The 22797-nt window shown below is 45.4% G+C and overlaps 1 protein-coding gene across 1 annotated transcript in view; it reads left to right on the top strand.

Annotated features, from left to right (window-relative positions):
• The window catches only part of uts2r2 (urotensin-2 receptor 2), a 126560-nt gene that overhangs the window by 2032 nt on the left and 101731 nt on the right, over positions 1 to 22797 (top strand). The window contains exon 2 of the mRNA XM_059948699.1: positions 8313 to 8527. Within this exon, the coding sequence (XP_059804682.1) occupies positions 8313 to 8527 (215 nt within the window). The remainder of the gene's footprint in view (positions 1 to 8312; positions 8528 to 22797) is intronic.

Here is a 22797-nt window from a genome sequence, read left to right as displayed (position 1 = left end):
TGCAGCCTCTCTGGTTTCTCAACACTACCTGTCCCTCCACCTCCACAAACTTGGCCACAAAGCCATCAATCCCATCATCCAAATCATTGACCTGTAACATAAAAAGAAGCGGTCCCAACACAGACCCCTGTGGAACACCACTAGTCACTGGCAGCCTAACAGAAAAGGCTCCTTTTATTCCCACCCTTTGCCTCCTGCCAATCAGCCAATGCTCCAACTATGCTAGTATCTTTCCTGTAATGCCATGGGCTCTTAACTTCTTGGCAGCCTCGTGTTCAGCACCTTGTCAAAGATCTTATGAAAATCCAAGTACACAACATCCACCAGCAGATTTGTCAGGCAATATTTTCCGTTATGGAAATCATTCTGACTTTGGCTTATTTTATCATGTGCCTCCAAGTACCCTGAAACTACATCCTTAACAATCAACTTCTACACCTTTCCAATCACTGAAATCAGACTATTTGGCCTTTTATTGACTTTCTCCTGTCTCTCTCCCTTCTCGTAGTGATATCTGCAATTTTCCAGTCTTCCAGAACCACGCCAGAATATTGATTCTTCAAAAATCATTACTAATGCCTCCACAATCTCTTCAGCCACCTCCTTCAGAATCTTGGGGTGTAGATGTTTATCAAGATAGAGCAAGAAACTTTTTATCGTGAGCCATCCAGGCAGATCAAGCTATTTTCAAGCACTTTGAAGTAGCAGAAAGAAAACAATGCAGAATATAGTGATGCAGTTGTAGATAAAGTGTAATGCAGGGTAACAATACAATGTACAAGGCCACAATGAAGTGGATTTGGAGTTTAAAAGTGAGCCAGTTCAAAAGAGAGGTCCTTTGAAAAGTCTGATAATAGTGAGATAGAAGCTGCCCTTGAATCTAGTAGTACAAGCTTTAAAACTCTTGCATATTCTGCCAGAGGTTTGGAGGAGGGTGGGGAAAGTCCATGAAGTTGTTTTTTTTGAGGTAGTGGAAAGTGTAGCTGGAGTCAATGATAGGGTGACTGGTTTGCATAATGATCAAGCTAATGCAAGTGCTTTTTGTCAATTGCCTTGCCTATACGTGGTATTCTGGAAGCAGAGAACCAATTGCAATGGATGAGCTTGGAGTAGGTTCAAGTCAATCTCTGCCTCACTTGGAAGGTCTGTTTACATTCCTGGATGGTGAGGGAGGAGGTGTAGGGACAAATATTGCGCCTTCCACGTTTGCAGTGGTCAGTGCTGGGGACGGGGATGGAATAAGGGACCAGGAGTCCCTGAGAGAGTAATCTCCACAGAAAGCAAAAAAAAAACAGGCTTTTTGAAAGACTTGAATAAACTTGTAGAATGGGCATGCTGTCAGCAATGTGTATGATTATGGCTCAAGTGGCATAATTTGATAAGGATTATGAGCACACTGACCTTCAACACCGAGCCTTGACTGTTGCAGAGGAGCCAGTTATGTAACCGGTACAATTGCAAGTGAATTCTGTTTGCTGTTTGGATTATTTTGTGTCCACAGGCAGAGTTCCTGTGGTGCTTGTTTTCTGTTCTAAGATTTAGTTTACTCACAGGGGGCAGAATGGAGAACACTGATCCAATACTCCCTCGGACTGAGTGTTATTGTTAAGCAAGTCTTTATCAACACATTAACAAGCCCAAATAAATGATAAGTCATGATATTTCAAAGCTGAACATGCAGGCTAAACGGTGCTCTAGAAATGATCAGAGTGACAGTGACCCAGTGGAAGTCTTTTGTGTCCCCAATTTTGCCTTCCTCTCGAATCCTTTAATCTTCTTAAGATATCTGCATTTATTTATTCTGATGTTTTATCATGCCTTAATTGAATAGCTTCAATGGGAAACACTGAACACAGAAAATGACCCACAGGTGAAGGGTCGCCTCACCTGGGAGGACTGTTTATGGCCCTGAATGGTAGTGAGGACGGAGGTGTAGGGGCAGGTGAAGCACTTGTTAGGCTTGCAAGGCTAAGTGCCAGGAGGGAGATCAGTGGGAGGGATGAATGGATGGTGCTCCTGGTGTGGCTTTCTGTATATCGGTGAAACCTGATGGAGGCTGGGAGATGGCTTCGCTCTGTCTGCCAGAACAAGTGGGATCTCCCAGTGCCCATCCATTCTAATTCCACACCCCATTCCCATTCCGATATGTCCATCCATGGCCTCCTCCACTGTCGTGATGAGGCCACACTTGGGTTGGAGGAACAACACCTTATGTTCCATTTGGGTAGCCACCAACCTGGAGGCATGAACATCGATTTCTTTAACTTCCGGTAATGCCCCCTCACTATTTCCCGTTTCCTTTTCCCTCTCTCACCTTATCTCCTTGCCCGCCCATCGCCTCCCTCTGGTGCTCCTTCCACATTTTTATTTATTCCATGGCCTTCTGTCCCTTTCACCAATTAACTTCCCAGCTCTTACTTCACCCTTCCCACTCCAGATTTCATTTATCACCTAGTGTTTTTCTCTCCCCTTCCTCCCCCCCCCCCCACCTTTTAAATCTACTCCTTAGCTTTTTTGCTCCAGTCCTGCCAAAGGGTCTGTCTCAGCTCAAAACATTGACTACTTCTTTTCCATAGATGCTGCCTGGCCTGCTGAGTTCCTCCAGCATTTTGTGTGTGTTTCTTGAAGAATCTGCATTTTGTGCGTGTTGCTCGAATTTCCAGCATCTGCAGATTGTCTCGTTTGTGATTTTGCAAACCATACCTCTTAGTCTGTGCTAAACAGATAGTATTGTTTATTTGCAAAGTTGTGCTTTTAACTTCAATTTACTGCTTACAATTTACATTAAGAACTGAAGACTACCTCTGCCTGAATCTGCTATAATCACATAACTTCAGAATACTTCTTAACAGTGATCATTCCAAAGTTCAAAATAAATTTGATGAGAGGCATTGATCATGTGGATAGCCAGAGGCTTTTCCCCAGGGCTGAAATGGCTAACATGGGGGTGGGGGCACAGTTTTAAGGTGCTTGGAAGTGGATACAAGGGGGTGTCAGAGGTAAGTTTTTTACAGAGAGTGGTGGGCCAGCTATAGTGGTAGAGACGGATGTCTTTTGAGAGAATCTTAGGTAGGTACATGGAGCTTAGAAAAATAGAGGGCTCTATGTTAGGGTAATTCTAGACAGTTTCTAGAGTAGGTTACGTGGTTAACACAAGATAGTGGGCCAAAGGGCCTGTAATTTGCTGTAGATTCTATGATTCTATAAATTTATTATTCAAGATTGTTTAGTCTCATTTCCAGTACATCTATGTAAAGGAGAATGAGATAATTGTTTTGGATCCAATGCAGCACAAAAAATACCCACAATAAAATGATTAAATAAATAAATAAATAAATAAATAAATATACTGTCTACCAAAATAGATTAATTGTATCTCCATAAAGTGAAGCTATGTACAGGATTGTCTGTACATAAGGTGACTGACAGGAAATGATAAAGTAGTGGTGGTGGGGTGGGTTCGTGGGTGGAAGTGTTGATCAGTCTTACTGCTTGGGGTAAGTAGCTGTTTTTGAGTCTGATGGTCCTGGTAGTGAACACTATACTTCCTCCTCTCTGATGGGAGTGGGAAAAACAGTCCATGAGCAGGGCGGGTGGGATCTTTATCAAAGTCACCGTATACTACTCTGAGATTCATTTTCTTGCAGGTGTTCACAGTAGAACAAAGGAATACAATAAAATCTATAGTTCAATACTCAAAGCTCTTTCCTGAATCTGATTCTTCTTTAGTATTCCCTCTGAGCGAAGTTTTTATATCCAACCTTGTAGGTTTTTACATGCTCAGTGCTTGGCAGTATTCCGTGAAGAATCATGGATATTCAATTAGCTTAAAAGTTTTGTGTGGAGTTGTCTTGCTCCAGAAGCAATGTAATGTTTCCAGACAATTGGCATAAAAATTGATATTTAGGATGTCAATTTACTTGTTTTGTAAATGCGGTAGTGTGGCGACCCATTTCCTGGCGCATCCGAACCGACTCACAATTAGATAGCCTATGGGGGTTTGCGAGCACAGAGCTTTGGAGCCTCTGCGCCATGGGGGGCTGGTTGAGGGAGGCTTAAAAGTGCGGCTGAAGTTTTCGAATAAAGTTTTTTCCTTCGACTGCAGTTACCGACTCCGTGTCGTAATTTTAGCGCTGCGTGTAGCACACCGCTACAATTGGTGACCCCGACGGTCCAAACGATTTTTGGACCAGAAATGACCGACGCCGCCTCTGTTCATGCGGTTTCGTTGAAACTGCCGGGTTTCTGGACACAGCGCCCGGACCTATGGTTACAGCAAGCTGAAGCCCAATTCCACGTTCGCCAGATCACCTCAGAAGACACCCGCTACTACTATGTGGTGAGCTCCCTCGACCAGGACACAGCGGCCCAGGTCGCGGAGTTCGTACTGTCGCCCCCGGCAGACGGCAAGTACACGGAATTCAAAACCCTGCTCCTCAGGACTTTCGGACTCTCACGGCGCGAGCGGGCTGCCCGTTTACTGCACCTGGATGGCTTGGGCGACAGACCTCCATCAGCTTTAATGAATGAGATGTTGTCTCTAGCCGACGGACACACACCCTGCCTCATGTTTGAGCAGGCATTCCTGGAGCAGCTGCCCGAGGACATACGCCTGCTGCTGTCCGACGCGGATTTCAGTGACCCCCGGAAGGTGGCAGCCCGGGCGGACTTGCTGTGGAATGCCAAAAAGGTGAGCGGGGCGTCCATCGCGCAGATCTCCCAGCCACGCTCCCGGCAGCAAACCAGTCCAGGCCCGGCCGCAGAGCCCGCCAACCCCCAGCCCAATGAACACTGGTGCTTCTACCACCAGCGGTGGGGCGCAGAAGCCCGCCGTTGTCGCCCGCCCTGCAAGTTCCCGGGAAACGCCAGGGCCAGCCGCCGCTGATGGCTACGGCGGCTGGCCATCGGGATAGCCTCCTGTATGTGTGGGATAGAAGGTCGGGACGCCGGTTTTTGGTCGATACTGGGGCTGAGATCAGCGTTTTACCTCCGACGAGTTACGACACCCGCAGCAGGGCACCGGACCGGGTCCCCCCCTGAGGGCCGTGAATGGCAGCACAGTAAGGACCTATGGCACCCGTCAGGTGCAGCTACAGTTCGGCTCCAGCCAGTTCACGTGGGACTTCACACTGGCCGCCGTAGCCCAACCGCTTCTGGGTGCGGATTTTTTGCGGGCTCACAGCCTACTGGTCGACCTGCCCAGGAAGAGACTGGTACACGCCGAGACCTTTCAGACGTTCTCCCTGGGTGCAGCCCAGTTGCCAGCCCCTCACCTCGGCTCCATCACGCTGTCCGACAACAACTTCACCAGGGTCCTGGCGGAGTTCCCATCGGTTCTGGCACCGCAGTTCACAGCGGCCATGCCCCGACACGGCGTACAGCACCACATCCCGACCCAGGGACCACCCCTCCACGCCCGTGCTCGGCGGCTTCCCCCGGACAAGCTCTGACTGGCGAAGGAGGAGTTCCAGAGGATGGAGGAATTGGGGATCATCCGGCGGTCCGACAGCCCATGGGCCTCCCCCCTGCACATGGTGCCCAAAGCGACGGGGGGCTGGAGACCATGCGGCGACTACCGCAGGCTGAACGAGGCTACCACACCGGACCGCTACCCTGTGCCGCACATTCAGGACTTTGCAGCAAACCTGCACGGCGCACGGATCTTCTCCAAGGTAGACCTCGTCCGAGGGTACCATCAAATCCCGATGCATCCTGACGACGTCCCCAAAACGGCTCTCATCACCCCTTTCGGCCTTTTCGAGTTCCTCCGCATGCCGTTCGGCCTGAAGAATGCCGCACAGACGTTCCAGCGGTTAATGGACGCGGTGGGACGGGACCTGGACTTCGCGTTCATCTATTTGGATGACATCCTCATAGCCAGCAGCAGTCGTCAGGAGCATCTGTCCCACCTCCGTCAACTCTGCGCCCGACTGAGTGAGTACGGTCTTACAATCAACCCCGCCAAATGCCAGTTCGGACTCGATACCATTGACTTCCTGGGCCACAGGATTACTAAAGACGGGGCAACCCCTCTGCCCGCTAAGGTAGATGCGGTCCGCCTCTTTCCCCGACCCACCACGATCAAAGGCCTTCAGGAATTCGTAGGTATGGTCAATTTCTACCGCCGCTTCCTCCCTTCAGCTGCCCGGATCATGCGCCCCCTGTTCGCCCTGATGTCGAGTCCGAGCAAGGACATTACCTGGGACGAGGAGTCCGCCGCCGCTTTCGTTCAAACGAAGGAAGCTTTGGCGGACGCCACAATGCTAGTACATCCCAGAATGGACCCCCCTACCGCCCTCACAGTGGACGCATCAAACACGGCAGTCGGTGGGGTGCTGGAGCAACTCATCGCAGGTCGCTGGCAACCCCTGGCGTTTTTCAGCAAACACCTGCGACCACCCGAGCTTAAGTACAGTGCTTTCGACCGGGAACTGTTGGCGCTCTACCTGGCAATCCGGCATTTCAGGTACTTCCTAGGTCGGCCCTTCACCGCGTTCACAGACCACAAACCGCTTACCTTTGCGTTTACGAAAGCGTCCGACCCCTGGTCGTCCCGCCAGCAACGCCACCTGTCCTACATCTCTGAATACACGACGGATATCCGGCACGTCTCGGGTAAGGACAATGTCGTGGCGGATGCGCTCTCTCGCCCTACCGTTCATGCCCTTTCCCAAGGGGTAGACTTTGAGGCATTGGCAGAGGCGCAGCAGGCGGATGAGGAGATTCCGAGTTACAGAACCGCAGTCTCCGGTTTGCAGCTCCAGGACCTCCCCGTAGGCCCAGGTGAGAGGACCCTACTCTGTGATGTCGCCACCGGCCAGCCCCGTCCAGTCGTCCCGACAGCATGGCGGCGCCGCGTTTTCGACTCCATTCATAACTTGGCGCATCCCTCCATCCGGACAACTGTCCGGATGGTTTCCAGCAGGTTCGTTTGGCACTGACTCCGCAAACAGGTCAGTGAATGGGCCAAAACGTGCATGCACTGCCAGACGGCCAAGGTGCAGCGGCACACCAAAGCCCCACCGCAGCAGTTCCATCCCGCCCACCGGCGTTTCGACCACATTAATATGGATATCGTGGGCCCCCTGCCAGTGTTGCGCGGAGCGCGGCACCTCCTGACTATCGTGGACCGGTTCACAAGATGGCCAGAGGCGGTCCCGCTCACCGACACCACCTCCGAATCTTGCGCCCGAGCCCTGATCGCCACCTGGATATCTCGCTTTGGTGTACCAGCCCACATTACCTCCGACAGAGGCGCCCAGTTCACCTCCAGCCTGTGGTCAGCTATGGCCAGCCTTTTGGGGACTCAGCTGCACCACACAACTGCCTACCACCCACAGTCGAACGGGCTAGTGGAGCGTTTCCACCGTCACCTGAAGTCGGCCCTCATGGCCCGCCTGCGAGGAGCCAACTGGGTGGACGAGCTTCCCTGGGTCCTACTCCGCATCCGCACAGCGCCCAAGGACGACCTGCACGCCTCGTCAGCCGAGTTGGTATACAGCGCGCCCCTGGTCGTCCCCGGGGAGTTCCTACCAGCCCCAAGGGGGCAAGAGGAAGAACCCGCAGCAGTCCTGGGCAGACTACGCGAGAAGCTCGGTAACCTGGCCCCCATACCCACTTCACAGCACGGGCGGCACCCGACCTGCGTACCCAAAGACCTACAGAACTGTAAGTTTGTGTTTGTACGAAGGGGCGGGCATCGGCCGCCGCTACAGCGGCCATACGAGGGGCCGTTTATGGTGCTCCAGAGCAACGGGTCCACGTTCGTGCTGGATGTTGGGGGGAAAGAGGAGGTTTTCACGGTGGACCGCCTCAAACCGGCCCATGTGGACCTGGTGCATCCGGCTGAGTTTCCGGCGCCTCGGCGCAGAGGCCGACCTCCCAAGCAGGTTCTGGCCCAGACTGTGGACATTGGGGGGTGTATCGCCGGTTCTAGGGGAGGGTTATGTGGCGACCCATTTCCTTTTGCATCCGAACCGACTCACAATTAGATAACCTACGGGGGTTTGCGAGCACAGAGCTTTGGAGCCTCTGCGCCATGGGGGGCTTAAAAGTGAGGCTGAAGTTTTCGAATAAAGTTTTTTCCTTTGACTGCAGTTACCGACTCCGTGTCGTAATTTTAGCGCTGCGTGTAGCACACCGCTACAGTAGTTGTATTTCTATTTCAGAAACTAGTGACAAATGGATAAACAATTTAGTATTTTGAATTGCTAATAAAATTCATTATGTATTTGATAATTGTGTAGAAACTGTTAACTCCCAAGTTATCCTACAAGTTAATAATATGTTCAATTTTTTTACTTTATTTACAGTATCAAAAGGAACAAATCCAAGCAAGCAACCTGGTGGAAGTGGTTTGCAGTTCTGATATTAGTTACCCTTTCTGTGCTTTGTTTGGTTGTGCTTTGGGATTATCTGGACGAGAACGATTCTAAAGAAGTGTTTGCTCGGCAGACTGATATCTTAGAAGGAAAATTTTTTGAAGTACCATGTTCCAAAGATTATGAAAATTACCAACAGTTTGCAGGTCAGTATTTGATTCTTTCTATAAATTAGATTCTGCTGATACAATTTATCCGCAGAATCAATATGTATTATTTGTAACTGATGGCCAGCGTACTGAATATTTGTCAACCTGGTAAATTTGCAACTTAGGACTGTCTTTATTCCAACAGCATCATGGACAGAATGAGGCAATCTTATCATCAGCTTCATGATCCTGCCATATCTAATCATGAATAGTGGTGGGCAGTTTAGCAGTGAAGCCAAAGAGACTCCAATAGTGACCAGCCTTGTATGTGAATGGTAAAGTCAAGGCTGAAGCTAGACAATACTGTGGATATAATACTGATGACCTGTGTTCCATAACCAGCTGTGATTCTAACTAAGCATTATTGTTGAGTATAACAGTGCCATACACCTGGCAGTTTGGGAACTTTACCCAAAAATTGCCCTGCTTTTTTGTGGATTGCTAGTCAAATCTAATCTATTAGTCTCAACCATCTTACAGTGATGGAAGCTGTTGTCAACTGTGGTTTTTAGGGGCATTTACTCACCAATAAATTGCTCCCCAATGCCTAGTTCCAGTTTTGCCATGAGCATTCTGCTCCAGAAGTCATCATTGTTTTACTGCAAACAGTAAGTGATGGAAGGAGTCACCTACTACGCTGTCAAGTGCCCCTTACTCACCAATACTCTGCTCAGTTTGAACTTTGCCAGGATATGTTGGCTCTATACCTCCTGCACAGCCTTGGTCCAAACATGGACTGCAAAACTGAATTCCAGAGGCAAAGTGATAGAGACTGCCCTTGTCACTAGGAGGAAGATTTGACCAATTGTGGCATCAAACAATTCTGGTCAAAGTGAAGACAGAGCGTCAAGGCTCAATCATTCAAGTGGTTGGCCATTCCTCACACAGAGGAATGTTGGAGGTCAGTCACCTCATCACTGCTGCAGTTCGTTGGGGCAATACCCTAGACCCAGACATCTTCAGTGACTTTTCAGTGATTTCCAACTCCCCCCACCCCTCCATCAAGAGTTTAGAAGGGGGATGTTTGCCAATAATTTTGATTTCCCTAGACATTAGCATGTGCAGCTATGAGTTTTTTGTTTGAAGTTTTGGTGTTGAAACACTCCTGGTGTACTATATTACCTTCAAGTATAAACATGACACCTTTCTACTCTGAAATCCAGATCGCAGCCATATTGATTCTTTCAATCAAGCATCAGCTTGAAAGCTTCTCTGTCGGATATGTTGAAGAGCAGAAGTGGTGGCAGTATGAATGGGGTGAGGTGGGATGGTATGTTAATTGAGCTACAGTGTTTGTATCAACAGTGATCTCTGTTGTCCAGCCATTTTAATTCCACTTCCCATTCCCACACTGCCTTGTCTGTTTATAACTTCATCCACTGCCAAATTGAGACTAGATGCAAAATAGAGGAAGAGTACCTAATATTACACCTTGGTAGTCTCCAACCTGACAGCATGAATGTTGATTTCTCCACTAGTAATCACTCCTCTCTGTCCTTCTGTCCTATCCCCTTTTTTTACCCACTAGTTCCTAACACCCTATCACTTTCCTCTCCCAGATCACTCCATGTGCCTATCACCCACACGTATGGGGCAGCACAGTAGCCTAGTCGTTAGCGCAAAGCTTAACAGTACCGTCAACCCGGGTTCAATTTTCGCCAGTGTCTGTAAGGTGTTTGTGCATTCTTTCTGTGACCATGTGGGTTTCCTCTGGGTGCTGCAGTTTCCTCCCACAGTCTAAAGACATACTGGTTGGTAGGTTAAATCAGTCATTGTAAATTCTCCCATGATTGAGCTGGAGTTAAATTGGAGGTTGCTGGGTGGTATAGCTCAAAGGGCTGGAAGGGTCTTCTGTGTTATACCAAAATATACCCCTCCCCCACACTGGTTTCCCTCCCCATCTCTTTCCCTGTATTCCATGGTCCACTGTTTTATCAGACTCCATCTTCTTTGGCCCTTTGTTACTTCCACTTATTGCTTCCCAGCATTTGACATCACGCCCCCTGTCTTCCTTCTCTCACCTCCCTATCAACCCCCTCACTGGGATCCACCTGTCACCCGCCAGTTCTTGCTTCATCTCTTTCACCCACGTTTTTGTTCTGGCTTTCTCCTTTTTCTTTCCTCTCCTGATGAAGGGCCTCAACCTAGAACCTTGGCTGCTCATTTCCCCCCATGGATGCTGTCTGGCCCGCTGAATTCTTCCAGTCCTTTGTATGTTACTCTAGATTTCCACTATCAGCATTCTTTTGTAGTAGATGTGTTGGGATGTACTTAAATGAGGCATATTTATTAAATCAAACTTTTCTTTGACATAGATACTCAAAAATGAAGTGTTTGCCTTTGAGTTAGAATTGTGGGTATAAATCCCAGGGTGAGAGGATGCCTACATTGAGATATCTGTATATACCTGATTTCAAGCTCTTGATCATTCCTGAATTTCTCTGCTGGTGCCAACCATACAGTCAGCTGCCAACATCTCAAGGTGGGTGTGCAATGCACTTGGGTGTAAGAATGGAGGATTATAGGAGGTCCATGATAGTTGAGCATCATTGAAGTAATGTCGTTAGAAAGTCCATAACAGCATTTTCAGAATCACTGCAGTCCAGTCTTGCCAAAGGGTTTCAACCCAAAACATCGACTGTACTTTTTTCCATAGATGCTGCCTGGCCTGCTGAGTTCCTCCAGCATTTTGTGTGTGTTGCTAGCATTTTCAGAATGCTGCTTATCCTTGTTCAGGGGCAGCCAGCAAAGTTGGAATCTCTAGACAGGTCCAACTCATTTTAAACAGGCAGCCTGTGGTTCCATTGGGTGTTTGTCAGGTTTTGGGGGAGGCATGAATATTTTACTGAATGTGAACAAGTGGATCTTTCATTCAAGAAATTCCTGAAACTCTGCAGCAAGATTTAGATTTGCCTTTCTGAACTGCTTCACTATTTCTCTTTTCCCTCTTTAAGATGTTTCAGAACGCAGTTAACAAAGTTGTAAGCTAGTTTTTAAATTTTGCCTGACATCCATATGAAACATCTTAGAACATTTACTATTGTTGGTCTTTAGTTAGGCTTAAACAAGACCTTAGAATTAAGAGATTGAGAGCAGTATGCCTAGCATTTGTCATGCACCTCAGACCTGTGAAACAACTGAACCAGTCATTTATTTTTTCGTGGATCTGTCAAGTAAAGGCTTCAAAGTACTTTGAAGCTGTAAGGTGTAAAGTTCACCATTCCTTTGCTGGTTTGATGTGGTATGCCAGCATCATCAGGACTGTACACTCCAGGGTTAGGCTGCACAGTCTGAACTGAAACCGGGCACTTTGCAGAAAAGTGATGATGGTATGTGTCCCAAATGCCAAGCTGGCCTTTGATAGCTGTCATCCCTGTCATATCAAGGCCTTCCTCTAGCTTTGGCTGTAAAAAGTTGTAAGAAATGCTTGAAAATGCTTGCTGTGCATAGTTGGGTTGAATAGTTGAATTCAGCTATTTTTGTTGCCATTGAAATCATTGGTACCTGACCCGATGCTGGATATAAGTGGATATTTCATATGCATATTCTGAGGATTTATGCCAGGATTGGACTCTGTTGTTGTGTCTGAAAGTCTGGGCTGTTCAATCCTTTAAGAATTTGAGCACCCAGCATGGCCCAGCAAAGTACGATCCAAAATTTCCGCCAGCTTTTTGAACAGACAATGAACCAATGAACACTGCCTCACTTTTGTTTGCTCGTTTTGCTCTACTTACTTAATATCTCTAAATTTCTTATTGTAACTTATAGTTTTTATTCTTATGTACTGCAATATACTGCTGCTGCTAAACAACAAATTTTATGACATATGCCAGTGAGATTAAACCTGAATCTGATTGTCTGGACAGAGGCTACAACTGCAATAGTACTCTTCTTGAATGAAATTGTCTCCTCTTACTCTAGCAGCCAAAGTAGCAAATGCAGTAAAACACGAGGAAATCTGCAGATGCTGGAAATTCAAACAATACACACAAAATACTGATGGAACACAGCAGGCCAGGCAGCATCTATAAGGAGAAGCACTGTCGACGTTTCGGGCCGAGACCCTTCGTCAGGACTAACTGACAGGAAAGATAGTAAGAGATTTGAAAGTAATGGGGGGAGGGGGAAATGCAAAAAGATAGGAGAAGACCGGAGGGGGTGGGATGAAGCTAAGAGCTAGAGAGGTGTTTGGCAAAAGTGATACAGAGCTGGAGAAGGAAAAGGATCATGGGATGGGAGGCCTCAGGAGAAAGAAAGTGGGGGGGGGGGGGGTGGAAGCACCAGAGGGAGATGGAGAACGGGCAAACAACTAAATATGTCAGGGATGGGGTAAGAAGGGGAGGAGGGGCATGCTATCCCCTTCTCACAATTCCTCCGTCTCCGTCGCATCTGCTCTCAGGATGAGACTTTTCATTCCAGGACGAAGGAGATGTCTTCCTTTTTTAAACAAAGGAGCTTCCCTTCTTCCACCATCAACTCTGCTCTCAAATGCATCTCTCCCATTTCCCGCACACCTACCCTCACCCCATCCGCATGCCACCCCACTCGGGATAGGGTTCCCCTTGTCCTCACCAACCACCCCACCAGCCTCCAGGTCCAACGTATAATTCTCCATAACTTACGCCACCTACAACGGGATCCCACTACCAAGCACATCTTTCCCTCCCCCCCCTTCTGCTTTCCACAGGGATTGCTCCCTAGGCGACTCCCTTGTCCACTTGTCCCCCCCATCCCTTCCCACCGATCCCACCGATCTCCCTCCTGGCACTTATCCTTGTTAAGCGGAACAAGTGCTACACCTGCCCTTACACTTCCTTACACACACTGTTCAGGGCCCCAGACAGTCCTTCCAGGTGAGGCAACACTTCACCTGTGAGTCGGCTGGTGTGGTATACTGCGTCCGGTGATCCCGGTGTGGCCTTTTATATATTGGTGAGACCCGACGCAGACTGGGAGACCGTTTCGCTGAACACCTATGCTTGGTCCGCCAGAGAAAGCAGGATCTTCCAGTGGCCACACATTTTAATTCCACGTCCCATTCCCATTCTGATATGTCTATCCATGGCCTCCTCTACTGTCAAAATGAATCCAAACTCAGGTTGGAGGAACAACCTGATGGCATGAACATTGATTTCTCTAACTTCCGTTAATGCCCCTCCTCCCCTTCTTACCCCATCCCTGACATATTTAGTTGTTTGCCTGCTCTCCATCTCCCTCTGGTGCTTCCCACCCTCCCCCTTTCTTTCTCCTGAGGCCTCCGGTCCCATGATCCTTTCCCTTCTCCTGCTCTGTATCACTTTAGCCAATCACCTTTCCAGCTCTTAGCTTCATCCCACCCCCTCCGGTCTTCTCCTATCATTTCGCATTTCCCCCTCCTCCCACTACTTTCAAATCTCTTACTATCTTTCCTCTCAGTTGGTCCTGACGAAGGGTCTCGGCCCGAAACGTCGACAGTGCTTCTCCTGATAAATGCAGTAAAACTCTGATTGGCTATCTGATGTTTTCACTTGCCAGGACCCTAGTTTCCGTGTACCTTTCCCACTTACCTGGTTTACTGGAACATCCTTTATTATGCACAGTAACATCGAAAAAAATAAAAGATGAATGACAAAATTGTGGGTATTATTAACAGAAATAACAAATAACTGTGTGGAAAATTTGCCAGTTCCCCCATAATCAAATTCATAAACATGCTGCATTTTTGGAGTTTACCTGTATAATGCTAAAATAAACCTTATTAAGTGCCACCTACAGAATCAAGCTACCCTTTTCTCATACAGTACATTCCTATTGAAATACTATAATGTTTTTTTTCATAAATTGTTCAACCCCATTTCATGTTTTTTTTTATGAAGGTCTTGGGTGTTGCTGTTGACATATTCTTCCCTGTCGTCCCCTAACCACCAAATGTTATTTATTTTCCCTCATTAACTACAATTGCAGTGCTTTAAGGGCACTGTATAGTTTATTCAAAATTGCTGCATTCTTGTCATCCATGTCTCTATCAAGCTCACTCACTCACTTCTCTTAAACAACAAAACAAATTTCATGATTTGTTTCTCAGATTTTGAATCATAAGACCATAGGAGGAAAATTAGCCCATTTGGTCCATTGAGTCTGCTCTGCTATTCCATCATGGCTGATTTATTATCCCTCTCAAAACCATTCTCCTGCTTCCTCCCTGTAATCTTTGATGTCCTGATTAATTAAGAATCTATCCATCTTAAATATAAAATGTCTTTTTGCTGTCTATAGCTTAGCAATTTGTGTATCTTCTTTTTGCAGCTCTTGATTAAAGATGGCATAATCGCAATCTTAGCGGCCTTGGTCCAGAAAGGACACCACGATAGTGTAGCAGGTAGCACGACGCTTTAACCGCTCAGGACATGGGGGTTTAGGGCTCAATTCTGATGCGTCTCTACAAAGTTTGTATGTCCTTCCTGTGAGCTTCTGTGTTTCCTCCAGGTGCTCCGGTTTCCTCCCACATTCCAAATACGTACTGGTGAGTAGGTTAATTGGTCATTGTAAATTGTCCTGTGATTAGGCTAGGGTTATATCGGTGGATTTCTGACTGATGCGGCTCGTTGGGATGGAAAGGCCTGGTTTGCATTGTATCACTAAATAAAAATGAAGATAAAGAAATAAAGATTCGATGCAGTGGTGGTCCTGTGTGATAGAATGTGGAAGGACCTTTTATAGATAATTATTCAGTAGTTTTCGCTTATTCTGGTGTAGTGATATTAATTAAGATAATGGTCAGAAGAAAGATTTTGTGGCTGAAGCTTAAAACCGGATTGGAATAACTCTTGGAATTCCTCCGTTCTCTGAAATGGTACAAACACATGTAGATCAGAGAATCACCATGAGGTGGTGCCACTGGATCATATTTCTAACAGACATCGAATTGAATTGAATTCACATTTTTTCTTCACATACAAGAGGAGTAAAAATCTTTACGTTACGTCTCCGTTTAATTGTACAATGGGCAATCATAGTAATTAATAATAATTTATAATAAATAGGACAGTGAATGTAAGATAGAAATACACTCAAATCGGCGCGAGTTAATCAGTCTGATGGCCTGGTGGTCCTGGCTTTTATGCTGCGGTACCGTTTCTCAGATGGTAGTAGCCGGAATAGATTGAGGTTGGGGTGGCTCAGGTCCCCAATGATCCTTCGGGCCGTTTTTTCACACCTGTCTTTGTAGATGTCCTGAATCATGGGAAGTTCACAACTACAGATGCTTTGGGCTGTCCACGCCACTCTCTGCGGAATCTTGCAGTTAAGGAAGGTACAGTTCCCATTCCAGGCAGTGATGCAGCCAGTCAGGATGCTCTCAATTGTGCCCATGTAGAAAGTTCTTAGGATTTGGGGGCCTACACCAAACTTCCTCAACCATCTGAGGTGAAAGAGGTGCTGTTGTGCCTTGGTGTGTACAGACCATGTGAGGTTCTTGGTGATGTGGATGCCGAGGAATTTATAGCTGTTTACCCTCTCAAACCCAAATGCATTGATGTCAATAGGGGTTAGCCTATCTCCATTCCTGCTGTAGTCCACAACCAGCTCCTTTGTTTTTGTGACATTGAGGAAGAGGCTGTTTTCTTGACACCTCTGTCTCAGAGAGATGACTTCTTCCCTATAGGCCACCTTGTTTTTGTTTGAGATTAGGCCAATCAGTGTAGTGTCGTGGCAAATTTAATTAGCAGGTTAGAGCTGTGGGTGGCAACACAGTCATGGGTATGCAGGGAGTAAAGGAGGGGACTTAGTACACAACCCTGAGGGGCTCCTGTGTTGAGAGTCAGAGGGGTGGATGTGAAGAAGCCCACTCTTACCACCTGCCGGTGATCTGACAGGAAGCCCAGGATCCGGCTGCGTAAGGCAGGGTCAAGGCCGAGGCCTCTGATCTTCCTGTTGAGCCTGGAGGGAATTGAATGCTGAACTGTAGTCCAAGAACAGCATTCTCACGTAAGCATCCTTCTTCTCCAGATGTGTAAGGACAGTGTGTAAAGCAGTGACTGTCGATCTCATCATCTGTCAATCAGTTGTGTCCTTAGGTGAATTGTAGGGATTACAGTTTGAGTGGTAGCATGCTGCAGATGTAATCCTTGACCAGCTTCTCAAAGCATTTGCTTATTATTGAGGTGAGTGCTACAGGACACCAGTTGTTTAAATATGTTACCTTGGCCTTTTTTGGTATAGGGACAATGGTGGATGATATGAGCAGAAATAAAATTCAAGAGTAGGAGTAGAACACTCAACTGCTTGAGCTTCCTCTGCCATTTCATGAAATTATGGCTGATTGGATCGTAACCTCAACTCCACATTCTAGTCTAGCAGTAACCTTTCACTATTGCTTCATGAGAAGCTATCCATCTTGGCTTTAAACAAAAGAACATTGTAATATTGCACTCACTTCCACAGATGAGAGTTCAGATGACTTGTATCTCACTGAGTGAAAATTTTCCCCTCAACTCTGTTTTAAATTCTACAGAAAGAGAAAATGTAGGTTATAGGTTATAAAGGGTAATAAAGGTTTTACATACGGTGATGATGCCCGAAGCCTGGACTGACACCTTAACCCTATTGTCCTGTTTATTATTTATTGTAATGCCTGCACTGTTTTTGTGTTTTGTGTTTTTTATGCAGTCCTGTGTAGGTCTGTAGTCTAGTGTAGCTTTCTCTGTGCTGTTTTTTTTACGTAATTCAGTCTAGTTTTTGTACTGTGTCATGTAACACCATGGTCCTGAAAAACATTGTCCCATTTTCACTATGTACTGTACCAGCAGTTATGGTCAAAATGACAATAAAAGTGACTTGACTTGACGATTGTCCATCGTGTCAAACAATGAAATGAAAGCTGTGCGAGGGGAGATTTTAAAGTGACAAAACAGGTGCGCTGGGGCAGTTTCTCTTGACGTCAGAAGTCTGGGTCCAGTGTATAAACAAGCGTCAAAAACTGGGGTCTTCCTTGGATGCAGTGGAAATGCCTTTCCCTTTCCATGGAGCTTTCTGGCCATTGCATCTCACTGTAGATCTCATCCGTCCAGTCTGCTGGAGCTGACTTTGCATGCTAGGACAGGCATGTTCCTATCTCACTGGGGTATTTGTATAATAAAATGAAAGTTCTGGATGACAAGTAGCATATTATATACAGAGATCTGTTTACTGTACTTGGTTATAGAGGTAGATGTTTTGATAATGAATACAACATTTGTGAAGATCAAACACAAAGTGTTGAAAGAGCTTGGCATCTATGGAGGGGAATAAACAGTCAATCTTTCAGGCAGTGACCCTCCATCAGGATTGGAAAGGAAGGCATCAGAAGCCAGAATAAGAAGAATTGTTGGTTGGGGGGGGGGGGTGAAGGAGACCAAGTTGGCAGGTAATACCAGGTAAGGGGGAAGGTGGCTAGGAGAGGGGGATGAAGTAAGAAGCTGGGAGGAGATAGGTGTAAGAGATAAAGGGCTGAAGAAGAAGGATCGACTCTGGTGACCTTCCATCTTCTGGCACCAGTCTCATGGTTCCCATATCCTGAACTACTGATTTCTGCTTCCATCCCAACATCCACAAACCTAACTGTCCCAGTAGGCCCATCATTTCAGTCTGCCTCTGCTACACTGAAATAGTGTCTGCATACCTGAACTCCATTTTGTCCTTCTTGCTTCGGTTTCTTCCTACCCACATTTGTAACATTTCCTATGCTCTTCATCATGTCAATAACTTTCAGTTCTCTGGCTTACATTGCCTTATTTTCATTGTGGATGTCCAATCCCTATATTCTCCCCCCCACCCCCCCAAATCAGGAAGGCCTTAAACCCTCTGCTTCTTTTCTTAATAACAGATCCAATTAGTTCCCCACCACTACCCACTTCCATCTGGCAGAATTGATTCTCATCCTTATCAATTTCTCTTTCAGGTCCTCCCCCTTTCTCAAAACTAAAGGTGTAGCCATAGGCACGTGTGTGGGTCCAAGCTATGTCTTCCTTTTTGTTGGCTATGTGGAGCAGTCCATGCTCCAAGCCTAGACTGGTAACACACCCCAACTTTTTCTCCTATCTCTTGATGTCTTCATTGATGCTGCTTCCGGCCCCCATGCTGAGCTCAACAATTTCAACAATGTTTTCTCCAACTTTTACCCTGCCCTCAAACTGTCTTGATCCATCTCTGACACTTTCTCTATCTGGACACAGACTATCCAAATATCTTTTATAATCTTACTGATTCTCACGGTTATCTTGACTGAATCTCATCCCATCCTGTCACTATTCCTTCTTTCATCTCTGTCGCATCTGTACTCAATATGAGGCTCTTCATTCACCTGAGATGTCCTCTTTTTACAAAGAAACAAGTTTCCCTTCTACTGATGCTGCCCTCACCCGCATCTCTTCCATTTCCCGCACATTTGCCCTTACCCCATCCTACTGTCGGCATAACAGGGACGGGGTTCCCTTTGTTCTTAAGTACCACCCCGTGGGCCTCCATGTCTAGTGATCATTCTCTGTATCTTCCACCAACTCCAATGCGGATCCTACCTTGGAGAACATCTCCCCTCTCTCCCAACCCCCCTCCCCCCTACTTTCCATAAGAATTGCTCTCCACGTGACTCCCTTGTCCACCCATCTCTCCCTTTCGATCTCCTTGCTGGCACTTATCCCTGCGAATAATAAATGCTCCACTTGCTCCTACACCTCCTCCCTCACCATCATTCAGGGCCCCAAACAGTCCTTCCAGTTGAGGCCACACTTTACCTGCATATCTGTCAGGGTTATCTGTTGTATCCAGTGCTTTCAGTGCAGCCTTCTCTTCACTTTTCCCAACACATTCCACAACCTATGGACCCACTTTCAAGGACTCTGCAACTCATGTTCTTGATATTTATTGCTTATTATTTATTATTTTGATTTTTTTCTCCTTTTGCGTTTGCACAGCTTGTTGACTTTTGCACATTGCTTTTTTGTCTGCCTTTGTTGTGTGCAATTTTTCATTGACTGTTGTCTGTGTGTTTATTGTGAATGCCCACATCAAAATGATTCTCAGGGTAGTATATGGTGAGATGTTTGAACTTTGTTAATAATTTTATTTTGACGTTTGACTTACTTTGAATAAATTTCCAGGTTGTGTTTATTGCTGTTTTTGGATGGAAATCCTACATCAGGATTGAGAGAGAAAAGCAACATTGTCAGAATATAACAGTCCAAGCAAAGGCATGAGCAGAGGTTGATGGGTAGAATTAGATGACAAGGGAATGATGGGCAGGTGGGATCAGGTTGTGGAGGAGTGGTGTGTGAAGCAAACAGCAAAAATGAACAAAGAGAGAAGAAAACTGCCTGAACGGGTGAGTGTGGGTGAGAGAAGATCACCAGGGGTGTGGCTTACTTGAAATTGTAAAAATTCGGTGTTGAACCTATAGGCTTGTATGCTACCTGTGGAATCTGAGATATTCATCCTACAGTCTGCATGGAGAAGGCTGAGGCTGGTGTAATATATTCCTCAACACTTCAGAGCAGGTTGCTCTAAAATCATCGATCACCCACTCTGGGCCACTCTGGGCTTTTATTGGCAGTAGTTGCAATCTACAGGGTACTTGGAGTGGTGGTGTTGTAGTCAGGTCTGCTTTAGTTCAGACAGACTGTGCATTCACAGATCAGCTTCAAGATTCTGTGAGGTCCCAATTCACAGGCTCACCCTCCAGCTGTCAAAGATGTGCAATATAAAAGTTTGTGAATATCTTATTTTCAAATACAGTGGATTCTGGTTAATTGGGGTACATTGGAACCAGTACATTTTGTCCAAATAAGTGGCTGCCCCAATTAGCCAAAGTTTCCCGAAAATACTTAAAAAGGTATGTTTTTTAAAAACTACCATTTAACTGAGTAACAAATTGTGTATTAAAATGAAGTACAGAACAGATTAAAACACCAGCAATGCTACTATGTTATTATAAAGCTATGTATTAGTTCCTAATAGTTATTGACAGTGGAATTTATCCAGTGTATGTTGCCGCATTCTATTGATTGACTATAATTAAACAAAATCAGCAGACACCTAGTGCAGATAATGGACTGCCTTCACACAATGCTTTCAGCGATCACATCCTCCAAATGTTAATTTTCATGGGAACATTCAAGATGATCGTTGAAATCTTCAAATTCTTTGTAGTTCCTAACATATTGGAGTATGTAATTGTTGTATTTACACTCCCAGCTATTTCTAATATGAATGTTTGAAACTACAGAGAGCAAAACAGTTTTGAAGATTCCTACTGTTTGTTTCTTGCCAACTATCAGTTAACAAAAATCACTGCTTTTTGAACATAAGCACATGTAACCGACGCTACTGAAAAACTGTTCACTCTAAGCAAGGTATAGTGTCTAATGGCCACACAAGTACACATGTCTCATGTTAGATGGAAACTGTTCAGCAACAATCTGTCCCAGTTAAGCAGCATGGTATCCCAAATAAATGAGGGGAATCTGGCTATTTTCTCACTTAGTTTTTGTTCTTTAAGAGTTGTCCCAAATAAATGGCTGCCCTGATTAACCAATGGCCCAATTAACCAGAATCCACTGTATTCAAGAAATATGGGACTTGCTTTTAAAAATAACATTGTTATTTCTGCCAAAATAAGGAAAAATTAGGAACTGGAGAATTTTAAAGAAGTGTATTGTTAAAGACCTTTGCAAACTTCAATTCCTCTGCTATATTCCTTGACCTTGAGAGGCTGCACGCCTAAACAAGGGATGAAGTACTGTGTTACCTTTGTTTGATGTGTCGCTGTAGCAGCTGAAAGGTCTTGGCTCTGAATCTCGGATAACCAGTGTCAGTAAATAATATCAGAAATATCAGCAAATTGCACTAATAGTAGTGATAACAAAACTTAGAGGGCTTTAGCCTCAGTAAAGCGAGTTAATTTTGTCACAATTACTGGATTTGAATGCAATGTAGACTTCTGTTCATGGAAAGAGTCAATATTTTTGCTGTTGTACTGCACTAGGGTGTGGTCACTGGATGTATATCTAAAGTTTTATTGGCATTGCTGAAGTTTGAGAAAAGAATAGTGTCTTTTACATTTTGGCGGTTTTGCATATCTTGATCCCTATTTGCAGGACAACAGTGTGAGACACTTCTGACTCACACAGTTCTTTCTTTGTTTTTGAAGAAACCCTTTGACACCAATGTATATACGGTCTGCTCAGTGGCCTCTTTATTAGATAACACCTGTACACTTGCAGTTATTGCAAATATATAATCAGCCAATCATGTGGCAGAAATTCAATACATAAAAGCTTGCAGACATAGTCAAAAGGTTCAGTTGTTGTTCAGACCAAATATCAGAACAGGGAAGAAGTGTGATTTAAGTGACTTTGACTGTGGAATGATCATTGGTGCAAGATGGGGTGGTTTGAGTATCTCAGAAACTGTTGATCTCCTGGAATTTTCATGCACAACGGTCTCTAGAGCTTACAGAGAATGGTTCAATAAATAAAATTAGTTTTAGCTGACAGGAAGGCAACAGTAATTAAAAAAAAAATCACGTATTACAACAGTGGTGTACAGAAGAACATCTCTGAATGCATAACACCTCAAATCTTGAAGTGGATGGGCTACAGCAGCAGAAGTATCATGAACATACACTCAGTGGCTACCTTCTTGGGTACAAGATTTTTTTTCCATTTAAAACATCATGGGAGCATGGAGGTGTATAGAGGTAATGTTATATTGCATAAATCTAGGATTTAGGCATTTGGTAGTTTTATTCTTGTGTTGCCAAAATAACTTGTGAAAGATTCAGTTACAGTTAGAATTTAAAAGAAAATTCCTTCTCTTCAATATAATTTAAATCAGGCAACAAATTAGAGATAAGTTTGTCTGATAAGGAACTCTATGTTTATACAGATACTAATATCAAGCAAAAGCCATTTCTTTCCAAAAATGTTTGAAATTTAGTATGCTTCAGGAATTTAACAGGAACGTTGCCAATTTACAAACTTCTATTAACTGTAGTTGAAATGATTTTCTGAGGAAGAACATGCAACTCATCTGCCAAGTAGAGATACTTTATGACACATGTATTTGAAAATTGCTTTTGCATTAGTGCAGTTTACACCATTGTTACAGCATTACAATATTTCATTTGCGGACCTGTTGAGTCCTTGGAGCCACTGAGCAGCTGGGCACCAGATAAAAAGAAACTTGATGGGGCTGCTATCCCTCCTGGACTGATGTATTTTCTTTCTTATTTTGCTCCATAACCTGTCTCTCAGTCT

The sequence above is a fragment of the Hypanus sabinus genome, chromosome 23, assembly GCF_030144855.1.
Source record: "Hypanus sabinus isolate sHypSab1 chromosome 23, sHypSab1.hap1, whole genome shotgun sequence".
Lineage (NCBI taxonomy): Eukaryota > Metazoa > Chordata > Chondrichthyes > Myliobatiformes > Dasyatidae > Hypanus > Hypanus sabinus.
Note: the sequence above shows the minus strand (reverse complement) of the source record. Positions and strands in the feature narration are given on the sequence as shown.